At 33.5% G+C, this 20,210-nt stretch overlaps 1 protein-coding gene across 5 annotated transcripts in view; it reads left to right on the forward strand.

Moving 5' to 3' along the window:
• The window catches only part of LOC150094267 (DDB1- and CUL4-associated factor 6-like), a 422,923-nt gene that overhangs the window by 285,506 nt on the left and 117,207 nt on the right, over positions 1-20,210 (forward strand). For all 5 annotated transcript variants that reach the window (XM_090411919.1, XM_090411918.1, XM_090411920.1 and 2 more), the window contains exon 13: positions 10,464-10,665. In XM_090411919.1, the coding sequence (XP_090268045.1) occupies positions 10,464-10,665 (202 nt within the window). The remainder of the gene's footprint in view (positions 1-10,463; positions 10,666-20,210) is intronic.

The following is a 20,210-nucleotide window of genomic DNA, read 5'->3' on the forward strand; positions in this document are numbered from 1 at the left end:
CTTTTTATTGTATTAATTTTTTTTTTTTTTAGGAAAGTTATTGACCTTTTTAGTTATCTTACACCAGCTACTTAGATGGTGCTTTTTGGAATTGTCAGTTAGTGTTTAAATTTTGTGCCTAATTGTACTGAAGATGCCTGTGACACACAGGCGAAAATTATACTATTAAATAATATTTCTACGTGAGTTTTTCCGTTATTTATTTGTATAGTTATGTCTACTCACGGTTTACCTCTTTTAAAACTTATTCGATTCTTGTTGCTGATGTGAGGAACTAAGATCTTTCTCAGACATAGCCAAGTTAGCTGGTCTTGGGCTTGGACTGCAGGGTTTTTCTCCCCAGTTTATCTGGGGTTTTTCCTCCCACAATGCAGGCAAACCAGTCTTAAGAACACAATGCTTCACAGACAATTACACTTGGTTGAGCATGGGGGTAATGACCCCCACCTTGTAGTGAGTTATGAAACCCAAAAATGGGAGGCCGAGGCCCTGCATGGGGCTGTAGTGCCAAAGAAGAAGAATTATAGACTATATTTAAGTAAATCAGCAGTTAGAGTTGAAGGAGGCATGGAAAGTTGCTTTGATGTAAAATTAGGTGTAAGACTCATTCATCTATATGGATCACATTATGAAAGAAAGAAAGTGGCATTAAACCTGATATTAAACTTTGCTCTTTACTTTTTTGGAGATCATAAACAAATCCACTGGAAATTTTCACTGTTATATAAATAAATTGAATGACTACTATGATAAATTTGGCATGGAAATCAACAGTAAAAAGATAAACATTATGAAAATAATCAGGAACATAAAAATTTCAGCTGCATTCTCAATGAAGAATGTATAGAATAAGTAAAACATTTCAGCTATATTTTGCCATGATTTTTAGAATGATTTTTAGATTTTTAAAATCGCAAAATAATTATGGAAATAAACAACAGAAGAAGTGAAGGTGGTATATTGGGTAGCCAGCTGAAAAAATTTATATGGAATAAGAGAGAAATTATCAAAAAAAAAAAGAGATCAAAAATTAAAGACTACAGATATGATTTAAGAAGAATCATATGAAAAATGAAGATATTAGGCATTATTAGCATTCAAGAATATGAGTAGAGCTAATCTAAGACAGTATGGTCACTTGAACAGAAAGAACGGGAGAGGAAAGGTTGGCAAAATATGTGTTTGATGCCAACATGAAAGACAAAAGACCTAATAGAAGATAAGGATCTAGTTGGGTGGTGCAATTAGAAGTGCCCTAGAAGGCAAATATATGATCTGACAGCATTGATATGTATACAAGTGACAGACCAATTTGGAGGAAAATTGTTGATCTGAGATTAGTAATAATGTAAATTTAATCACGTAGTACTATCACAGTGTCCTGTACACTTGATGATGATGTAAAAGTTAAAGGCTGTAAAACAAGTTCATCAGTTTTTATTATGTGCATTTCTTATGGGCTACATTTTTTCCTTGAGTTTGAAATAGAAGACCGAGATATGCATCAATAAATTAACTTTGCATTACAGTATCAAAATAACTCTGCAAGATATGCAGCAACCACAAGACCAAGTAATACTCCATTTAACTAATATATCTAGAATTTTTCTGAAAAACAAACATTTGCTGTTATAACCAAACTTAAAATCTACCATAAAACCAGTTACTCGCTCTTCATATCTTTTATCAGCTGTTTCATAATCACAGCAAGTTACTGCAATAATGAGAGATAATGAATCTTCTTTTGGTAGGATATCATTCTAGTGAGATGAAAGGATGTATGAAGTTGTCACCAAACCTAACAGAAAGCAATAAATGATCTTATTAGAGATCTGAATATATCTAAAGAATTCTCTCAATAGCTTAAAACTTCAGTGTTTTCAACATTACTGCTTATTATCTCCAAGAACAGAAATTTCTTGGATTTTAGAAATAGAAACAGTATTCTGACTTTATGTTTTGAGACAAAGAATTAAATTTGTTACTACTCATAGTATAAATAACACAACCAGCCAGAGTAACACACACATGATTTTTAGATTTATACACTGGCCTCATTGCCTTAACTGTTTCATCTGTAATTTCAAACAACTAACCAGCCAGCTAAGTGGATGTATTGTATATCTACCCTTCAGTCAATAGACTGTGGGTGTGAATCCCATCATAGGTGTGGATGATTGGAATGTGTTTAGGTGGTAGAACATCACCTTACTTATTGGAGATCAGAAGTGGTTTGAAAAGCTTCATTCTCTAGAGAGCAGTGTTTCCAAATTATCTTAGTCATCAGTACTAATACTAATAATGTTCTGTAGAATAGATTTCCATATAAATGAAAAGACCTAGCTCAAAGGGAAGGAGGTAAGAAAAGTTTTGGGTGGTGAGCATGTGAAGTTATATAAATGATATACATGTCTGTGATGGTTGGAGGATATGTGTGAAATTATAATGTCGAAGAACACAGAAGATAAGAGTAATAAAAAATTATGGGGTAATGTGAGATGTGAGTCACAATAAACTGCACTATGGTGGCTGCTTGTTTAAGCTTGGTGCTGAGACCAGTACATAGGTTGTCTACAGACAATTTGGTGCCTGCATGTGACACCCGAACGATGCACTATAACAAGCAGCAGCCTCAGTCTCAATGGCTGCCTTAAGCCTCATCCCCAGACTGGTTGCACTGTAACAGTATGAAAGCATCTCTGGCTAATGCTGCCTTTCAATGAGCAAAGCATGAATGGTATTGTTCCAGTGGCTCATGACTTAGAAGCATTCAGTCATCGTCCCAAACTGAGGACCTAGAGGCATTCAGTCCTCAGTGCACATCAAGCATGAACCTATAGACATTCAGTCCATGTAATAACCACTATGTGCAATGTAGGGTTTGGCCCTCACTAACACACCATCTCAGAAATACTATGGATTCAGCAAGTTGAACGATGCACCTTACTCTGATTTTATTTGGCAACATAAATTCTGGATTATCTTAGCCAACAGAATTAATACTAATGGTGTTATGTAGGATAGCATATAATTAAGAGGTCTAGCTCAAATCATGGAGAGGAAAGAAAAATTTTGACAATGAGCATGTGAAGTTATAAATGCACATGATGGCTATGTTGGTTGGAGGATGTGTGTGAAATTATAATGGTGAAGAACACAGAAGATGAGAGTATAATAAAGAGTACAGAGTAATATTAGATGTAATCTAATAGACAATGTGAGCTGTATGTGATATAAGATGTATGATAGTGGGAAACAATTTGAGATGTATGTGATAGCAGAAAAAAAAAATTATATAAATGATGTATGAAAAAATAGTGAAATGCTGGATTTTTGGACATATAAAAATATTAGAAAGTAAAAATGTTAGGTATAGGTCTATGAATATTCTTAAAATTAACAAACATACAAACACGTAGTATAAAGTGAAAAATAAATAATAGAACAACATGTTCCAATGTATTCCAACATATTTGGTAATGTGTAATAAATTGGACATACATGTCAAACTAGTCAGAACTTGTTTTCAAGAGAGGTTCTCTCTCACAACAGTTGAAATCATATCATAGTAGCTGTGGTACAAAAAAAAAAATTTATGTCTTTGATATCATTTAAACTTCTCTTTTGCACTGCATTTATTGAATTATGTTGTTAGAATACATTTTATATATGTAATTCTGATATTATACACTTATTTTATAACTGTATAATGATATACAGTTATAATGATATACAGCTTAACAATTTTATTTATATATCTAAATTAAATCTCTCTCTCTGCTGATGTGCTTATGTTAGTGGGAAGGCACTAAAGCCAGTCCACCCTTGCTGCAGTACTTTGTATTAAACTCTCAGGGATGTGATGCATTGATACTTGCACACAGCTCACCAAAAAAATAAATGTTGAGATTTACTTGCCTGATAAACCACCACATAAGAGCCAGAGCTTATGTACATATTCCAACCTTTACATCCATATTTATGTATTTATATATACATATATTTATACTATATAATTCACACAATATTAGTAATTTATGTTACATTACAATGACTAAGTTGATTTTATTGGCAAAATTAATTAATTCTGTGTAATACTTTTGGATAAGTCTCTGTTTTGACACTGGTCACTTGTCTCCAGAAGTGATGAAGTGTTGTATTAGGGGCATCCGGATGGAGTCCAGTAGCTGACAATCGTAAAGTATGTGATCAACAGTCTGTTGAAGGTGTGGAAAACAAATGCATATTGGTGATTCAAAGATATGGAATTTGTGTAGGTAGTGTCTTAGTTTTTCCATGTCCCATTAGTAGCGTGGTTAAACCTGGAGAGTTGGCTTCTTTTTTTTCAGCCAGAGTCTGCTTCTGATACTTGGCCAGAATTCTTTTGTTGTTGGTCTGTTTTTTGATGTTTTCCATTCTTCTTCCCACAAGGTTAGGCTTCTTTCTTCTGCAAGTGTTTTTATAGCAGATTTTGAGTTGGTAACTTGTTTCTAGCCACTTCTTTAGCCAGTTGATCCATTCTCTCGTTTCCTGTTATCCCAGTATGCCCATTCACCCAACAGAACTTTCCCAAACCTCTAGAGTGAGATTCCAAATCAGATTTCTTGTCTGTTCTGTTAATGCTATATGATTGTTCCGGTTTTTTATGCCATCTGTAGGGCTTCTGCTGTCACTTGATGAGAAGTGTTGAGTTTTAATTCCTATAGATCAGTGTTTCTTGAAGTGTGGTATGCGTACCCCTGGGGGTATGTGAAAGATCGTTATGGGATATGTGACAATTTTTGGCTATGCATAATTAAAGTGGCATTATATTTTTCAACAAACAGTGCAATTAGAGACAACCAGGATAAAACGGCACTAACCAATGAATCACATCCCCTCTCCAATAGAAACTGCCAAGCAAAACCATATCTTGCCGGTGGAACATATGATTTTGCTTGACCCCCCCCCCGTCGTTAACGTGTTAAAACTAAGAAATATACAGTGAATGTGTTTCAAATATTATGGAATTCGGTTGAAGGGAATTAGCATTTCAGCTCAACTGTTGAAATGCTAATTTGTCTTTGGTTCGCACGATCTTTTGTTAATACCGCAGCACCAATCCTATACAGTTCTTTGCTGCTCTACGTATCTCAAGTCTTCTAAATTACTGGTAATTTTTGCTTGAAATAATTGGAAAGAAGATGACGCTATTTGGGTAGATGACTTTGACGATGCACACAAAGAAACTGTTCTTGATGCCAAAAGTAGTGTTAGCGAGTAGGAGCTTCTTGATAAGTCGCACCATTTTCAGTTTTTTTCTGAAAACTTTAATTTCCAAAAATTCATGCACGTATCTCGCCACACAATTTTTTAGCTTTAATTTTGGGAAAAAAGTTATATTCGAGTAAATACAGTATTTTTTTTTAGCTTTCATATTCTTATGTATGGATCATTTGTTAAAGATTGGATTTATGCAACCCCCAAAAGAGAGCAGTATAGCAAATACAAGTAGCTGTAAGCAACAAGAAAATGTTGATTTTTGCATCTGGATCAAATGAAATTGATAAGTGTGTCGTCTGACATCTCTAGAGAACCAAAATTTAAAAAGAAATCATATTTTTTGTTTACATGAACATATAAATTCAAATAAAATAAATATTTAATTTTAATTAATATTTTAAATTAATTTATTAATTTTAATTAATTTATTTTTTTATAAATTAATTATGGGATACTTGGTAATAATGAAAACTTAACAAGGGTACGTGGTGAAATTGCTAAGACTATAGGCATTTCAAAAGAACACGTAGCATATATTTTGCATGAAGAATTACAAATGAAAAAGCTTTGCGCAAGATGGGTACTGGGCTTGCTCACAGCAGATCAAAAACGCACTCCCATGAAAATCTCTGAACAATGCTTGGAGCGTTTTAACAAGAATAAAACTGATTTTGTGCATCGATTTATTACTATGGATGAGACTTGGATTCACCATTACACACCAGAATCCAAACAGCAGTCAAAACAGTGGACAGAAGCCGGTTGTTCAGCACCAAAGAAGACAAAGTCGTTCCATCAGCAGGAAAGGTCATGGCATCGGTGTTTTGGGATGCTAATGGCATTTTGTCTATTAATTATCTTGAAAAGGGTAAAACAATAACTGGGGAATATTATTCCGATGTTTTAAACAGACTAAACGAAAAAATTTGTGAGAAAAGACCCGGTTTGCAGAAGAAAAAAATCATCTTTCATCAGGACAATGCACCTGCGCACAAAAGTGTTTTGGCAATGGGAACATTAAGGGATCTGCACTATGAATTGTTGGAACATCCACCCTCTTCCCCAGATTTAGCTCCCTCTGACTTCTATCTCTTCCCAAAACTAAAACTCTTCCTTACTTGTCAGCATTTTTCTTCGAATCAAGAGGTGATTGCATCTATAGAGGGGTATTTTGCAGATCTTCCTGAGAACCACTACAGGAATGGGATAATGGTGCTGGAGCATCGCTGGAATAAATGTATTAGTCTTAACAGAGATTATGTTGAAAGATAAAAATAATTTTGAAATTATATAAATTCTTTTTTTATTGTTAGGCCGAGAACTTTCCAGACCACTCTCGTATATATGTAAATCATCACTTTAAGAGCTTTCCTTCTCCTTAATATATGTTCTCTTTGTTCGGTGAGGCCACCTACTGTAGTGAAGCAAATGTTTGTAGCAATTTTGATTAATGTTGTAATTTCCATTATATCTTCCAAAAGCGACTTCATATATAAGAGAGAATTCTTGTATTTTCTGGCAGATCGGTTTTAGACCAGCAATAACGCAAGCTGCCTCGAAAGAAATTGTCCTGTATCCTTTAATTATACATATGCCTGTAAGAGCTGAACTCAGTTTAGCTTTTGTCAATTTTTCTTTGATTTTAGTGCAGGTGCAGCATAAGATATCAATGGTAGTATAGCTCCTGTATGTATTGTTTTCAGCACTTGTTAGCTTAATCCCCCCTTAATCCTTGCTGACTTAGTTAAGAAGGTTTACTATTTGTAAGCTTTTTTCAGCAACATATAAGATGTGCTTCTTTAAGGTAAATTTTTCATCTATCATTACTCCTAGATATTTTATCCCACTGGCTACCTCGAGAACTTCCCCATTTAGGAAGCCCATTACAAATTGTTTTGCTGTTTTGCATGAGATGTGGAGCACTTTAGACACGGTGCTATTGAAGGTAATAACTTTCTTCTCGCATATCCACTCTACAATTTTAAAGAGTTCTTTGTTGGACATTACTTCTAACCGTAAGCCATCACGTCCCCGAATCAATATCATAGCATCATCGGCAAAAGCTATCACTTTGGTTTCAGTAGTGAAAGGAAGTCTTAACAGCAAGTCATACTGGATGTCCCAGAAACCTGGTCCACAAATCAGGAACCTTGCAGACAGCCTCGTTTTTGACTTCTCTCAACAGCTGTGGTTTTTAATGTCATAGTTGCCCTTCTGTCTTTTGTAAAATAATGGAAGTTTATATCGGCTTGTGCTGATACCCAGATGGCTAGGTTCTTGTCTAAGCTGAGCTGTTGTTTGCTGATTCCAATAAAGTGATGCTCTGAGATTAAGCCTGGAAATTCTCTTTTTACTGCTTTTACAAACATCTCTAAATTGGTTTTTATTGTTGAAGCACTTGATGTTAATGTGATGGTTTATGTTGTGTATTCCATTTAAATTTTTGTTACTGATAATGAAAATTAATATGCAATTATCTGAACAGCTTTCCTCTTCCTCGCATCCCCATTCAGAAACCCGGGGTAAAATAACATGAGTAGTGTTTTTGGACATTCTAAATCTCTTAATTGATTGATTATGGCTGGCCATCACACAACATCGAGGGTTCTTTGTACATTGATTGAGAGTACATCTTTTGTTTGCTGTAGACTTTCTTCTGTGAAATCTTTAACCTCCATAATTGCATCTACTGTGCTTGATTGAGGTCTAAATGCACACTGATTGCTGCTTAATAGGTTTCTTGAGTTGACAATGTGCATTGTTCTGTTTATCATAAGTTTTTCTAGTACCTTATCAGCAATATTTATGAGACTGATTGGCCTGTATTTGTTAATTTAATCATATGTTTCTTTCCCTGGTTTGATTATGGGTATAATTTTAGAGTGTTTCCATACTAAAGAAAATCGCCCTCTTTTTAGGCATTTGTTGTAAACTGTTGTTATGAATTCAGGTAATTCGACAAACACTCTTAAGAGTATATTGCTGGTTATTTCATCCTCTCCAGGAGTTTTCCTTGGATCTGTTGATCTTAATACTGACTCAATTTCATTAGTTGTAAATAAGTCGTCATTAGGAGTGTCTATGTCTGTTTTCATTCTTTATAAGTTTTGTGGATTTCTTCATCTATTAATTCCTTGTCATCAGGAATAAACTTGTATATCATAATAGTTGCAGTTTCTGCTAAGTTTTTTTTAGCATAGGAGCCATCTGTTTTCTTATTAGTTGATAATATAGGTGTTGCCTTAATCTTGCTGCTAATTTATATATACAGTTCCAAGGATTTGATACAGTTGAAATAGTACAGAATTTTTTCCATGATTCTGTTTTCACATTTGTAATTTTGAACTGATTGCTGTATTTGGCTTTATAGTAGTTCTGTCTTCTGCTCTGTCTTAAATCTTGATTATTGTTCTTTGATGTAGTCATCTGAGTGCGTTAACACATTTTCTTAGGACTGTTAGTTTATTGTTCCACCAAGGTACTGATTTTCTTCCATCGATGTTTATCTTCTTGATTGTTCTGAGTGTTTGGTCGCTGGATTTTTTCAGACCTGATGAAAGTGCAAAGGCAAGGAAGTCTTATATCAGCTTGTGCTGATGCCCAGATGGCTAGGTTCTTGTCTAAGCTGAGCTGTTGTTTGCTGATCCCATTAAAGCAGTGGTTCTTAACCTGGGGTGTGTGCACCCCTGGGGGTGCGAGAGAAGTTTCTAAATTTTGACCCAGATTCGATGGATGACAGCTATTTAATAAAAGATGATCTTATTGAAATGCACGTATTCAAATGGAATTTGAAAAACTGGACTTAGAACAATTCTGGTGTACACAGTTAGAACCTTATCCACAGCTGGCAAAAGCAGCATTGCAGATGCTTTTACCATTTTTACCACTTCTACCTATGTGAAATGGGATTTTCATCACTTTTGCACATAAAAACAAAAGCCAGAAATCGCTTAAATGCAAGTGATGACTTACACATGGTTCTTTAAAAAAAGGAGCCTCACTTCAAAAGTATTATTATGAATAAACAACAACAACATAGCCATTAAAATTTGAGATATTGTTTTGTATGTATATGTAAATGTATGTGTTTATTTTTCAATAAATAAATTATCTAGCAACAGATGTAATTTCCTAAATAAAGAAATAGAAACACATTTTTCAAGGGGATGCAAGAACTTATTTTTAGATTCAAGGGGGTGCCAATCACTAAAAAGGTTAAGACCTACTGCATTAAAGTGATGCTCTGAGATTAAGCCTGGAAATTCTCTTTTTACTGCTTTTACAAATACCTCTAGATTGGTTTTATTGTTGAAGTGCTTGATGTTAATGTGATGGTTTATGTTGCGTATTCCATTTAAATTTTTGTTACTGATAATGAAACTTAATATGCAATGATCTGAACAGCTTTCCTCTTCCTTGCATCTCCATTCAGAAACTCAGGGTAAAATAACATTGTTTGCTATTGTCAGAGCAATGAAGCTGCTTCCTCTGGTATTTTCAGATAATGGAGTATTACAGTTGTCATATAGTGTGTATAGGGAATTTGATGCTAAGAACTATTCCAGATTTTTGCCTCTATTGTTTGTGCTTTTGTCAAACCATGAAACCGTGTGTGTGTGTCTGTCTACATTTTCCTTTATTTTTGAAATGTCTAAGCTCTAAAATAAAAACTGAAGTGATGTTCTTTCTTGAACTCCAAGACAAGAAAACTAATAGAAACTCATTTTGAAATAATGTTCATGATGAGTCTTTAGACTCCATGGAGGTCTGGTGGTAATAACAATAAGGTTGATTTGGATTATATGACTACTGTGAATATTATGTCCATAAGGTGAAAATATTTAATGCATTTGTATTTTCTGAATATAAATAAAGAAGTTCCATATGGAATTAGTGTGCAACATAAGTAACTAAAGTTGTTTCCATAATAATTGATTTGTTTGTGCTGCAACAGTATTGCTCTTGAATATTTCATGTGATAATGAGAAATGAGAATGAAGATATTACCCTGAAAATATGAATACTTTAGATAAGCTGATGAATAATTATTTCACTGTATATGCATTCCATGTTAGTTTGGTCTAGTTCACTCTTTGATCTATGAGCATATAAAGCATGGAGCATGCATTTTACATTGCTGCTTTTATAAGCATTTTTTAAAATTTATTTATCGAAATAGTAACATCAATCATGTACTTTAGACATAATATAGAGCCTGTGGTAAATCTTCATTACAATGGTCAAGGTGTAAATAGTGGTTTGATTACAATGGGAGTGACAAATACTATTGAGCGAGAATCACTTCAAGACATGGGATCCATTAATGAAGAACAACAGTCATCCACTCATTTGGAAGATAATGTAATAGATATGCTACAAACAGATGTTTCAACATCATCTTTGGTAAGTTAAGAATATGAAGCATAACAATGTGTTAAAATATTGCATTTATTTAGTTGATGAATTTTGGTTATTGAATAAACACTGTACATTTATTTAATATATAAATTATATTAATTTATAAAGATTAGGATTTTTTTTTTTTTTTTGTCTGTTCAGGGTATAAATTTCTGTTGTTGAACTATAACACCAACCAAATTTAGAATGGCTCCCGTCATTTGACTGTGGAAAGATTGATAATTGTGTTTAGAGTTATAATTTTGATTTCATGGAACAATTTCATGGTTCAATCATTAAATCTGTTCTTATATAATGCTCATCATCAAATCAGAGTTAATTCTTAAATTTCTGGAGAATTCACAATATGAGAATAAATATAAAATCATTGGTGGATAGGAATATAATACTCTATGGTAAGTAGCATAGCTTTGTAAAAGGTAGGTTCCACCTTACTAACGTTTTATAATAGAGTGACACCATAATTAGATAAAGGAAATGACTACACCATGATAATGCTGGACCTTTCAAAGTATTAAAGACAGAATACTGCATGATAAACTGTTGCATAAGTTGGAGCAAATGGGAATGGATATGAGACTGGTGGCATGGATTTGGGAGGGGGGGGTGGAGATTGACATACACTAGAGAGTAGTAAGTGGAGTGGAACCTAGGAGAATGAGAGTAAGTAATGGAGTATCTCAGGGTTCTCTACTAGGGCTACTACTCTTTAATTTGTATATTAATAATATGGTATAGTGAAAGATTTAAAGAGGGATATTCAGTTGTTTGCTGATGATGCAAAACTTAGGAAGGCAACAGTTGATAAAGATGATGTAGATATCCTGCAGGATGATTTAAATAAATTGACATTGTGGGTGAAGGATAATGACTGTTAACGTTATGTTGCAAAATGTAAGGTTATGCACTTCAGGATGAGAAGTTTACATTAATGGTATTGGATTGCTGAAAATTGATGATGTTGGAGACTTGGGGGGTAATGGTGAATAGAGAGTTGAAGTTCAGAAGACATATTGCAGAAGTTGGTAAAAAATGTTCAAAGGATTGCTTGGATGTTGAAAAACACACAAGTAAAGATAAGGAGATTATTGTTCCTTGTTATAAAGCTATGATTCAGCATTTGCCTGCATCTTGACTCCCATGCACTAATTTGGTCACCTAAATTTCTTGGAAATCAGGAGGCGGTGGAGAAGATTGAGAGTAAGGTTGGAATGCTGTTTGTGAGGATTGTTTGAAGGTATGCAAGCTGCAAAGTCTGGTTGACAGGCAGAAAGGAGGTGGTGCAACAAACTTTTGAGATACTCAAGGAGTTCTGTAAGAGACACAAAGAAAATTTTCATTCCTGGAAGTTATGTAAGAGTGAGTGTGGTTAGTAAGGATATGTGGAAGTGATATATTTTCTTGGAGAGTGGTGAGTGAGCGGAATGGATTATCAGAATTAGTTGAGTGCCCTGACAGTGAATAAGTTTAAGGTATGATAGGTATTGTGTGTATAAATGTTATGTGGGTCTCCTACAATTAGTCTTCTGACTCCATAGAGATACCTGCATAATAATTATAAGAATAAATCCCTGTAAACATCTGTTATTCCCCCCAAAGCAGGTAGGCACCATTCTTTTTATCCCTAACTTTTCAAATCTTAAACAGCAGTATTCAGCCTCCAACTCCAAGAGTGAGCTTATTTTTGCAGCATGTTAGATAAGTGGTGATATTTCATAATCCTAGCTGGTGTTTGTATGTACTCTTGAACAGTTGACATGTGTTGATAACATCACTAGGAATTTGCAAAGCACTACAAATTTACAGAACCATTATTGTTAGTATAAGATAACTAACAATTTAATAAATTTAGTTTAATCCTTTATCCAAGTGTAAGCAAACAAAGTTTGTGCCTGAAGTATCTTCAAAACTGAGGCAACTCTTGGTAAAGGTGGACCAAGCTCTCATCACTCCTTGTCTCAGTATCTCCCATAATGCAAAGCACTCCTTGCAGACATGTATAATGCTATGCATTAAGGGAAGGGCCACTACCCAGACCTGTTTCAACCTTTATTGAGATCTTGTCAGTGGGAGCCAGACCCAGAAGTAGTGATACCAAGGCAGCAATGGAGTAGTCATATTTACCTATATGAGTTGCCAAAAGGTGTACTACCTTATTATTAAATTACTTTGGATTTAGAGAAAGATGTTGGAAGTTTTTTTCCCCACTTGGTTAGATTATAATAAATTTAGTTTAATCCTTTATACAAATGTAAAAAAAAAAAAGCTCTCAATCACTCCTTGTCTCAGTATCTCCCATAATGCAAAGCACATCTCCTTGCGGACATGTATAATGCTATGCATTAAGGGAAGGGCCACTACTCAGACCGGTTTCGACCTTTATTGAGGTCTCATCAGTGGGAGCCAGACCCAGAAGTGATGATACTAAGGCAGAAGCAATGGAGAAGTCATATTTACCTATACAAATTGCCGGTGCAACATCTTTCTCTAAATCTGTGGAGTAATTTAGTAATAAGGTGGTGCACCGGCAATTTGTATAGGTAAATATGACTTCTCCATTGCTTCTGCCTTAGTATCATCACTTCTGGGTCTGGCTCCCACTGATGAGACCTCAATAAAGGTCGAAACCGGTCTGAGTAGTGGCCCTTCCCTTAATGCATAGCATTATACATGTCCACAAGGAGATGTGCTTTGCATTATGGGAGATACTGAGACAAGGAGTGATTGAGAGCTTGGTCCACCTTTACCACGAGTTGCCTCAGTTTTGAAGATACTTCAGGTGCAAACTTTGTTTGCTTACACTTGGATAAAGGATTAAACTAAATTTATTAATGAATAATAATTTGCTTTAGTACAAGAACAATGCTAAACTTGATTGACTGTTATATTGTAATTTCTTAGCATTAATTAATTTAAGAAAAAGCAAAAAGCTCTAATTTTGAATTGCACCCAAGTCTCCATGAATTCTGGATATAATGTAGAATGTAGATAGTAGTACAGATGATGATGATAGATTGACCAAACAAGAACATAATCACCTTAAAATCTTAAAATCTTCAGAACAAAAGTGGCTTGGAAAAGTTCCATGTTTATTCTTTAGAGTAGGGTATCTAGACTCTGCAAAAAAAATAAATATAAAATACAAGAAAATATAAAATGAATAAAAATAGGAAAAAAAAAAAAAAAATCCTAACCCATACATGTGCTAATGCACATGTGTTTAGTGAAAAACCTTTCATAGGTGGGAATTACATAAAATAAATAATTCTGTAACCACTGTGAAAATATAAGTACAGTAAAATCTCAATATAACGGACTAATTTGGGCAAGGGGATGTCCGTTATATAATAAAGTAGATCTTCCAAATGCGTATGTTAAAAAATTGACAAATTAGCTAATTTACATGTTTTTACTTATGTAGAAACTTTTATGTAATTAAAATTAAGTACTGTATCTATGTAAAGTTTAATTTCACAGAAAGGCTTTCTACATATGTAAAGTTTAATTTCACAGATTTTAAATTAACTCTTTTCCATTTGTCCATATTTTAAGGTTAGGGTTACAAAGATGTGTTTAACCATTCATACATATCTAATTTTAAATTTATATTGAATAGGTCTATAAAATGCGTACGTACATAAACCATTCACCGCGAGTAACCAAATGCACTCTACTGGGCATGGCTTAGCGCACGTCGGAACATCAGCAAGCACTTGTTAAAACTGCCCCAGAAAGTCATGGCATGCAACAAAAGAACCAATCACAGCATAATTGGTGTGATTGTGTGCTAATCATTCGCTGAACATGTTTTATGAGTGGTGACCCTTTTATGTTGGCTAAATTACTACAGTGTTTTTCCAACATATGATGGCCATTTTGCCAAAATTTGTTAAAAATAGCAGGAAATTAATAACAAAAAAACCCCTGTTAATTTAATTATAATCAAATCTTGGTTAAAAGCATTTTAAAATTAGCAGGGTGTTAATTTTCACATGTGACATACGTACCGGAAATTTTGTCCATTAAATCGGGGTCCATAAAATCGATGGTTTACTGTATTACTAAAAGGTACCCAAACCCCTTTATAAGTTAATTGTAACCACCGTAATCAGAATTCATTTAAAAAAAAAACTTGCTACATGTAAAATTATTTTACTTCCTGGCCTTGCAGACTTTCTTTTTAAAAAATTATTGCTATATAATAAATATAAATAAAAGCTAAGCTTTGGTGTTTAATTATCAAATTTAATGTGAGAATTAAACATCACTGTCTCTAACTCTCAACATGTTTGGCCTGCAGACAATTAAAAACATTTCTCACCGTCTTCAATTCTCCCTATATATGATCCTTCAAAATTACACAAAAAAATTACTCATTAAGTTTGGTTGTATGACTTATGTGTTGGCTATTAATAACTATATTTTTGTAATCAAATTACAACATAAACTAATGTTAATTACAAAAAAAATAATAATAATAATATTTCCAACATTTCTGCAAAGTCGAATTGTCATTGTCAGTAAACACAGTACAGTATGATATGTGCACCCAAACTCTACACTGCCAATGAGAGCAAAGTTTGACAACCAAAACCTAGGTGACGATTTTTGCACATCGGTCATTATGTAGGCTGCAAAAAATAAGTAAGTTTTATATTTAATGTGTGGTGATATTATCTGATTTGTAGATTGAGTGTTACTTTGGATGTGGAACGTGATGTTTGGTTAAATTTCTAAGGTGATATTACTTTAAATTCATTGTTTGTTAGCCCTCTGACACAATATGGATGAAAGTTAGATTGTTGCATAGGTTGGGCCAAAAAACCAGTAAAGTGTATAGTGTGGATGTTTCAGAAGTGGTACGATGCCAACAGTATAGTATGTATGCATTGGATATCATGGATGTTTATGTGGGGAGGCTAAATAAGAGACAGGAGTGAGTGTAAATATGTAGGAAGTGCGATATTCTGATTGACCACAAGGCTTGTTTAAATATGAGTAATGACCATGGCATCATAACTGAAACAGTGGTAATAATGAGTTCAATCACCCAAAAATTGTTGAAATAAGTGACACATGGTTGGATGAGGATGACATACTCACAGGAATAGAGATGGAAGAGTATGATGTTTTTCATGAAGACAGAAAGGGTAAAATAGGAGGTAGAGTGCTGCTATTGATGATAGAAAAAGAGTCATGTCCATACAAGTTAGAGATGCAAGGGGGAATAGTAGCTGTGGTTTTAAGACAATACGATGTGAGACAGAGATTAATAGAATGAAATATTTAGATTTAGACCATTTTTTTTTATCTTGATTATCTTAATACATATGCTGATTACCTTGATGGACCTGTGTTTCATTCAGGATTTTTCCATGAGTGCAGGTCACAAAGATGCCTCCAACTATCTTGATTTTGAGCCTCTCTCTTCCATGTTATACCCATAGATCTCACTAATGGTACTTCCCATCTTGTAAGTGGTCTTCCTGGTTTTCTGTTTATTCTTGGTTGCCAATTGAGTATTCTATATGTCCATCTGTTATCCCGAGTTTGGCTATGTGGCCTGCCCATCTCATCTTGTTTTCATATATTGCAGTAACCACATCTTTTATGCCTGATCTCTCTCTCTCTCTTAGTTCCATATTTCTAACATGTTCTATTTTGCTTATGTTACAAATCCTGTGTTCTATTGCATGCTGAGTTATCCTATGAGTCTCTTCTTTTCTTGTTGTGTTCCATGTTTCTGATCTGTATGTGAGTGATGGAAGAATCTCACTATTAAATAGTTTTGCTTTTGCAGAGATTTCAAGATTTGGATCAGTAAGTGTGTTTTTAGTCTGTTGAATGATAGCCATGCAATAAATATAAATATTTAAGCAGCTTTCTTTCTTTTTACTAGTTCTTCAGATAAATTGTTATTCATTTTTATTGTTTGTCCTAAGTAATTATAATATAATGTAATCAGTACTAGATCATCGGCAAACATAAGGATTTGTAGTTTTTCACAATCTATGCTTAATCCTCTGTTTAGGCCTATTTTTTTCAGAATATATTCTAAAGTGCTAGTGAATAGATTTGGGCAGACCCCTCTCTTTATATCTATATTTATAGGTTGATCGAATAGCGTTATTTGTGTGGTCTGATTTTTGTTAATTTCTTTTATCATGTAGATGTAAGTAGGATCCACATTTATTTCCAGTAAAGCACTGATGACTGCATTGTGTTCTATGGTAACAAATGCCTTTTTGAAATCAATAAAGAGTAAACATAGAGGGATTCGGTATTCTCTGCATTTTTCTGTTAGTTGTGAAATGACCTGGATATGATCTGTTGTGGAGAAACCTCTTCTGAATCCTACCTGTTTTCTACTGTAGTTGTCTTCAAGACTGTTTTGCATTCTGTTTAGTATGCTCTGTTCATGATTTTATATATATGAGAGACTAGACAGATTGGATGATAATGTTTTATGTCTTCCTTGTTCCCTTTTTTTTTTGAATAGAAGTATGGTTTTTCAGGTCTTCCATCCCTCTGGAATCTTTCCTTCTTTGAAGTACCACGTGAATCTGGTAGCCATCATGCCTGTCAAGGATTTAGGCCTAGAGTAGCCTTCTGGCCTTAGAAGCCATCGTTGAATCTTTTAAGAGGACGTCCTGGTTTTCTTTTTCCTAATGGTTTGTAATTTAAAGATTGTTTTGGTAATCTTTCTGTTTTCATTCTTTCAATGTGTTCTATCCATTTATGTTTATATTTTTTAATTTTTTCAGTTACTGATTCCTGGCTTAATTCTTTCATAATTTCTTCATTTCTTTTGTGATCAAATAGAGTATACTTTGCAGTTTTTCTCATAAATTTCATTTCAGCTATTATTAATCTTTGTCTTTTTGTTTTATTGTCCAGATTTCACTTCCATACAATAGGACTGGTAGGGCTAATGTATTGTATACTTTTAGTCTGATTTGTTTTTGTACTAGGTTTAATTTAAATATAGAGTTAATTACACCTGTTATTTTTAAATATTTTGCTATTTTTAGGTTTATATCTTTTTTGTTTTCATATGTAATCATACATCCTAGGTAGTTAAATGAATTCACCTGTTCTAAAATCTTGTTATTTATTACTATATAATTTGATATTATCATTCCATAATCTTTGGCTGTCTCATTTAAATTTAAAATATCTTTCTGTAAGTTATCTTCAGAATTTGTAATTATTATTTGGTCATCGGCAAAAAGGAGAGTGTTTAAGTTCACAGTAGGAGAAAGTTGAATACCTTGATGGAAATTTTTATTCCATTTGACTATTATTTCATTTAGATAAATATTAAAAAGAGTTGCTGAAAGGGGACAGCCCTGTCAGACTCCCTGGTATATTTGCTATTATGCTAGGATGATAGGAAAAAGACCCTGAGGAAGACCTAGATTGAATGGTGTAGTTAGTAGTGCTTTAGAAGAACAAAATCGACATATTTAAGATACAGTACTGAAGTTTTGACAGATAACAGACTGATTTTGTGGAAAATTGTTGATAAGAAATTAGTAATCATGGAAAATCTGCATGTAGTATTATACTATCATAGTATCTTTGTATTCTCATTCAGGAGACAAATCAGGAATTTGATTATGGTGACTTGGATGGTGAAAAAGACATTGATGAGTTGAAATAAGTAAGTTATCATTTCTCTTCATAAGGAATTTTATCTGAGCACAGCAGCTCAGATGTGGTTACCTTTGTTTCAGTGAGAATGGGGACGTGGTAGAGAAGGTTTAGATGCTTGGTGACAAAGATGATGAGACAGGTGTGAGGAAATGCTTTCCATTAGAAGAGATTGAAAATTTGCAGGTTTCAAAATTTGATTCTTATGAAGAAAAATAGAGAATATGACAGGGATTTGCACATTGTTTTATAGGATCATTGAAAGAAAAAGTTTTGCTACATAAAAGGAAATAAGAAAAAACAAGAGATCATTAGTAAATGTGTGGTTAGGCAAGAATGTGAAAGACTACAATTTTTTCTTTAAGGTTTTATAAATAAGTGGAATGGTTTATGAGTGCATTGTTAGTGAATGAGTTTAATTAGAACTATGTGATAGTCATTGTGTGTATAATGGTTAATGTGGTGATCTGCAATAAATCTTTCAATTCCTTGGAGGTATCTGCATAAAAAGAATTATAATTTTTATTATTTTTTATAATATTCTTTTAATATACACACTTTTAATACTTTATTTGTTAAGGGTAGAATCATAACTACAGTAACAAGTTTGTTAAAAGAATACATTCAGCTCATTTGCAAAAAATAAATACATAATTAAATTCTCAACTTAAATTTTCAAGATGATGAAAAGTGCAGTTCCTCATTATGGAATGCCAATAGATATAATTTTTATTGATGAATAAAGAAAGAAAGAAAAAAAAATGGAGTGAGAATATCCTTCAGACATTTTTCTCTAGATTTTGTAGGAAGGTGGCAGCAATATCCCAGGTAATGAACGGCATTCCACACAGTTCCATTCTCTGGCACTAATTTTCAGCTTATTTGTTGATATTTCATGTGTGCTTTCACAACATCATAATTTATGCTGATGCTATGTCCATCAAGGTAAATTTAAAATGGTCTGTAGATAGTGTAAGATTTTGTCTCATTCATTATGTAGGGGGTGATAGTTAGTAGAGACCTGAAGCTGAAATGTTACACTGCAAAAATTGCAATGAATACACATCATTACTGTGATATGATATGGGATACTTTGACAAACTGAGATAAGGAAGTACTTAAATCACTGCACAGGACACTAATTAAATCACTCTGTAATTTGGTTTTCTGATTTCCACAATGATGAGGATTCTCTGGACTAGAAGTTGAAAGATGAATAATTAAGACAGCACAGCAATCTGGAAGATTTTGGTGAGAAGAGGTTGCAGCAATATAAGCTGCACAGTTTGTTAGATAAGTATAGGAGAAACTATACGAAAATGATATTTACATTAGTGGAGAATTTTAGTAATCTATAAGGATTGTTTAAAAGGAGCTAATTATCTGTTGTCTCTAGATATGTAAATAAGAAAATAGGAAAATAAGGAACTAATCATCTATGGAAATTATCTAAGGTGTTAGCAGGGGAATGAAGAGATTTTTTTTTCCATGAAGAAAAATGGATGATTAGTGTGTTGCAGGATGTTACAAATAGCAAAGAATGTGAATGTGTTTAAGGCATAGTGTGGCAGATGTATTAGTGATGGAGTGTGTGAGTGATAATAATAATTTTTGCAACCATGTATAGAATTTACCAGAATTAAAAATTTTTCTATTTATAAAATTGTAAAAATGATTATCTCATTAATGATTTCTTTATATATATATACAGGGTGTTCGGGATTAATTTGACATATTTATAATTAATTATATTTTTCTAAGTTACATGTATTAACACACACTTCTCTTCATTTAAAAGTTTGGACCCTTCTTCATTCATATACAAGATGTCAGAAAGGATGGATAGCTGGAACCCACCTGAATCATGGAAGAGAATA

The sequence above is a fragment of the Typopeltis vanoorti genome, chromosome 22 (assembly GCF_054136105.1).
Source record: "Typopeltis vanoorti isolate ZY-2024b chromosome 22, IOZ_Tvanoo_1.0, whole genome shotgun sequence".
NCBI lineage: Eukaryota > Metazoa > Arthropoda > Arachnida > Uropygi > Thelyphonidae > Typopeltis > Typopeltis vanoorti.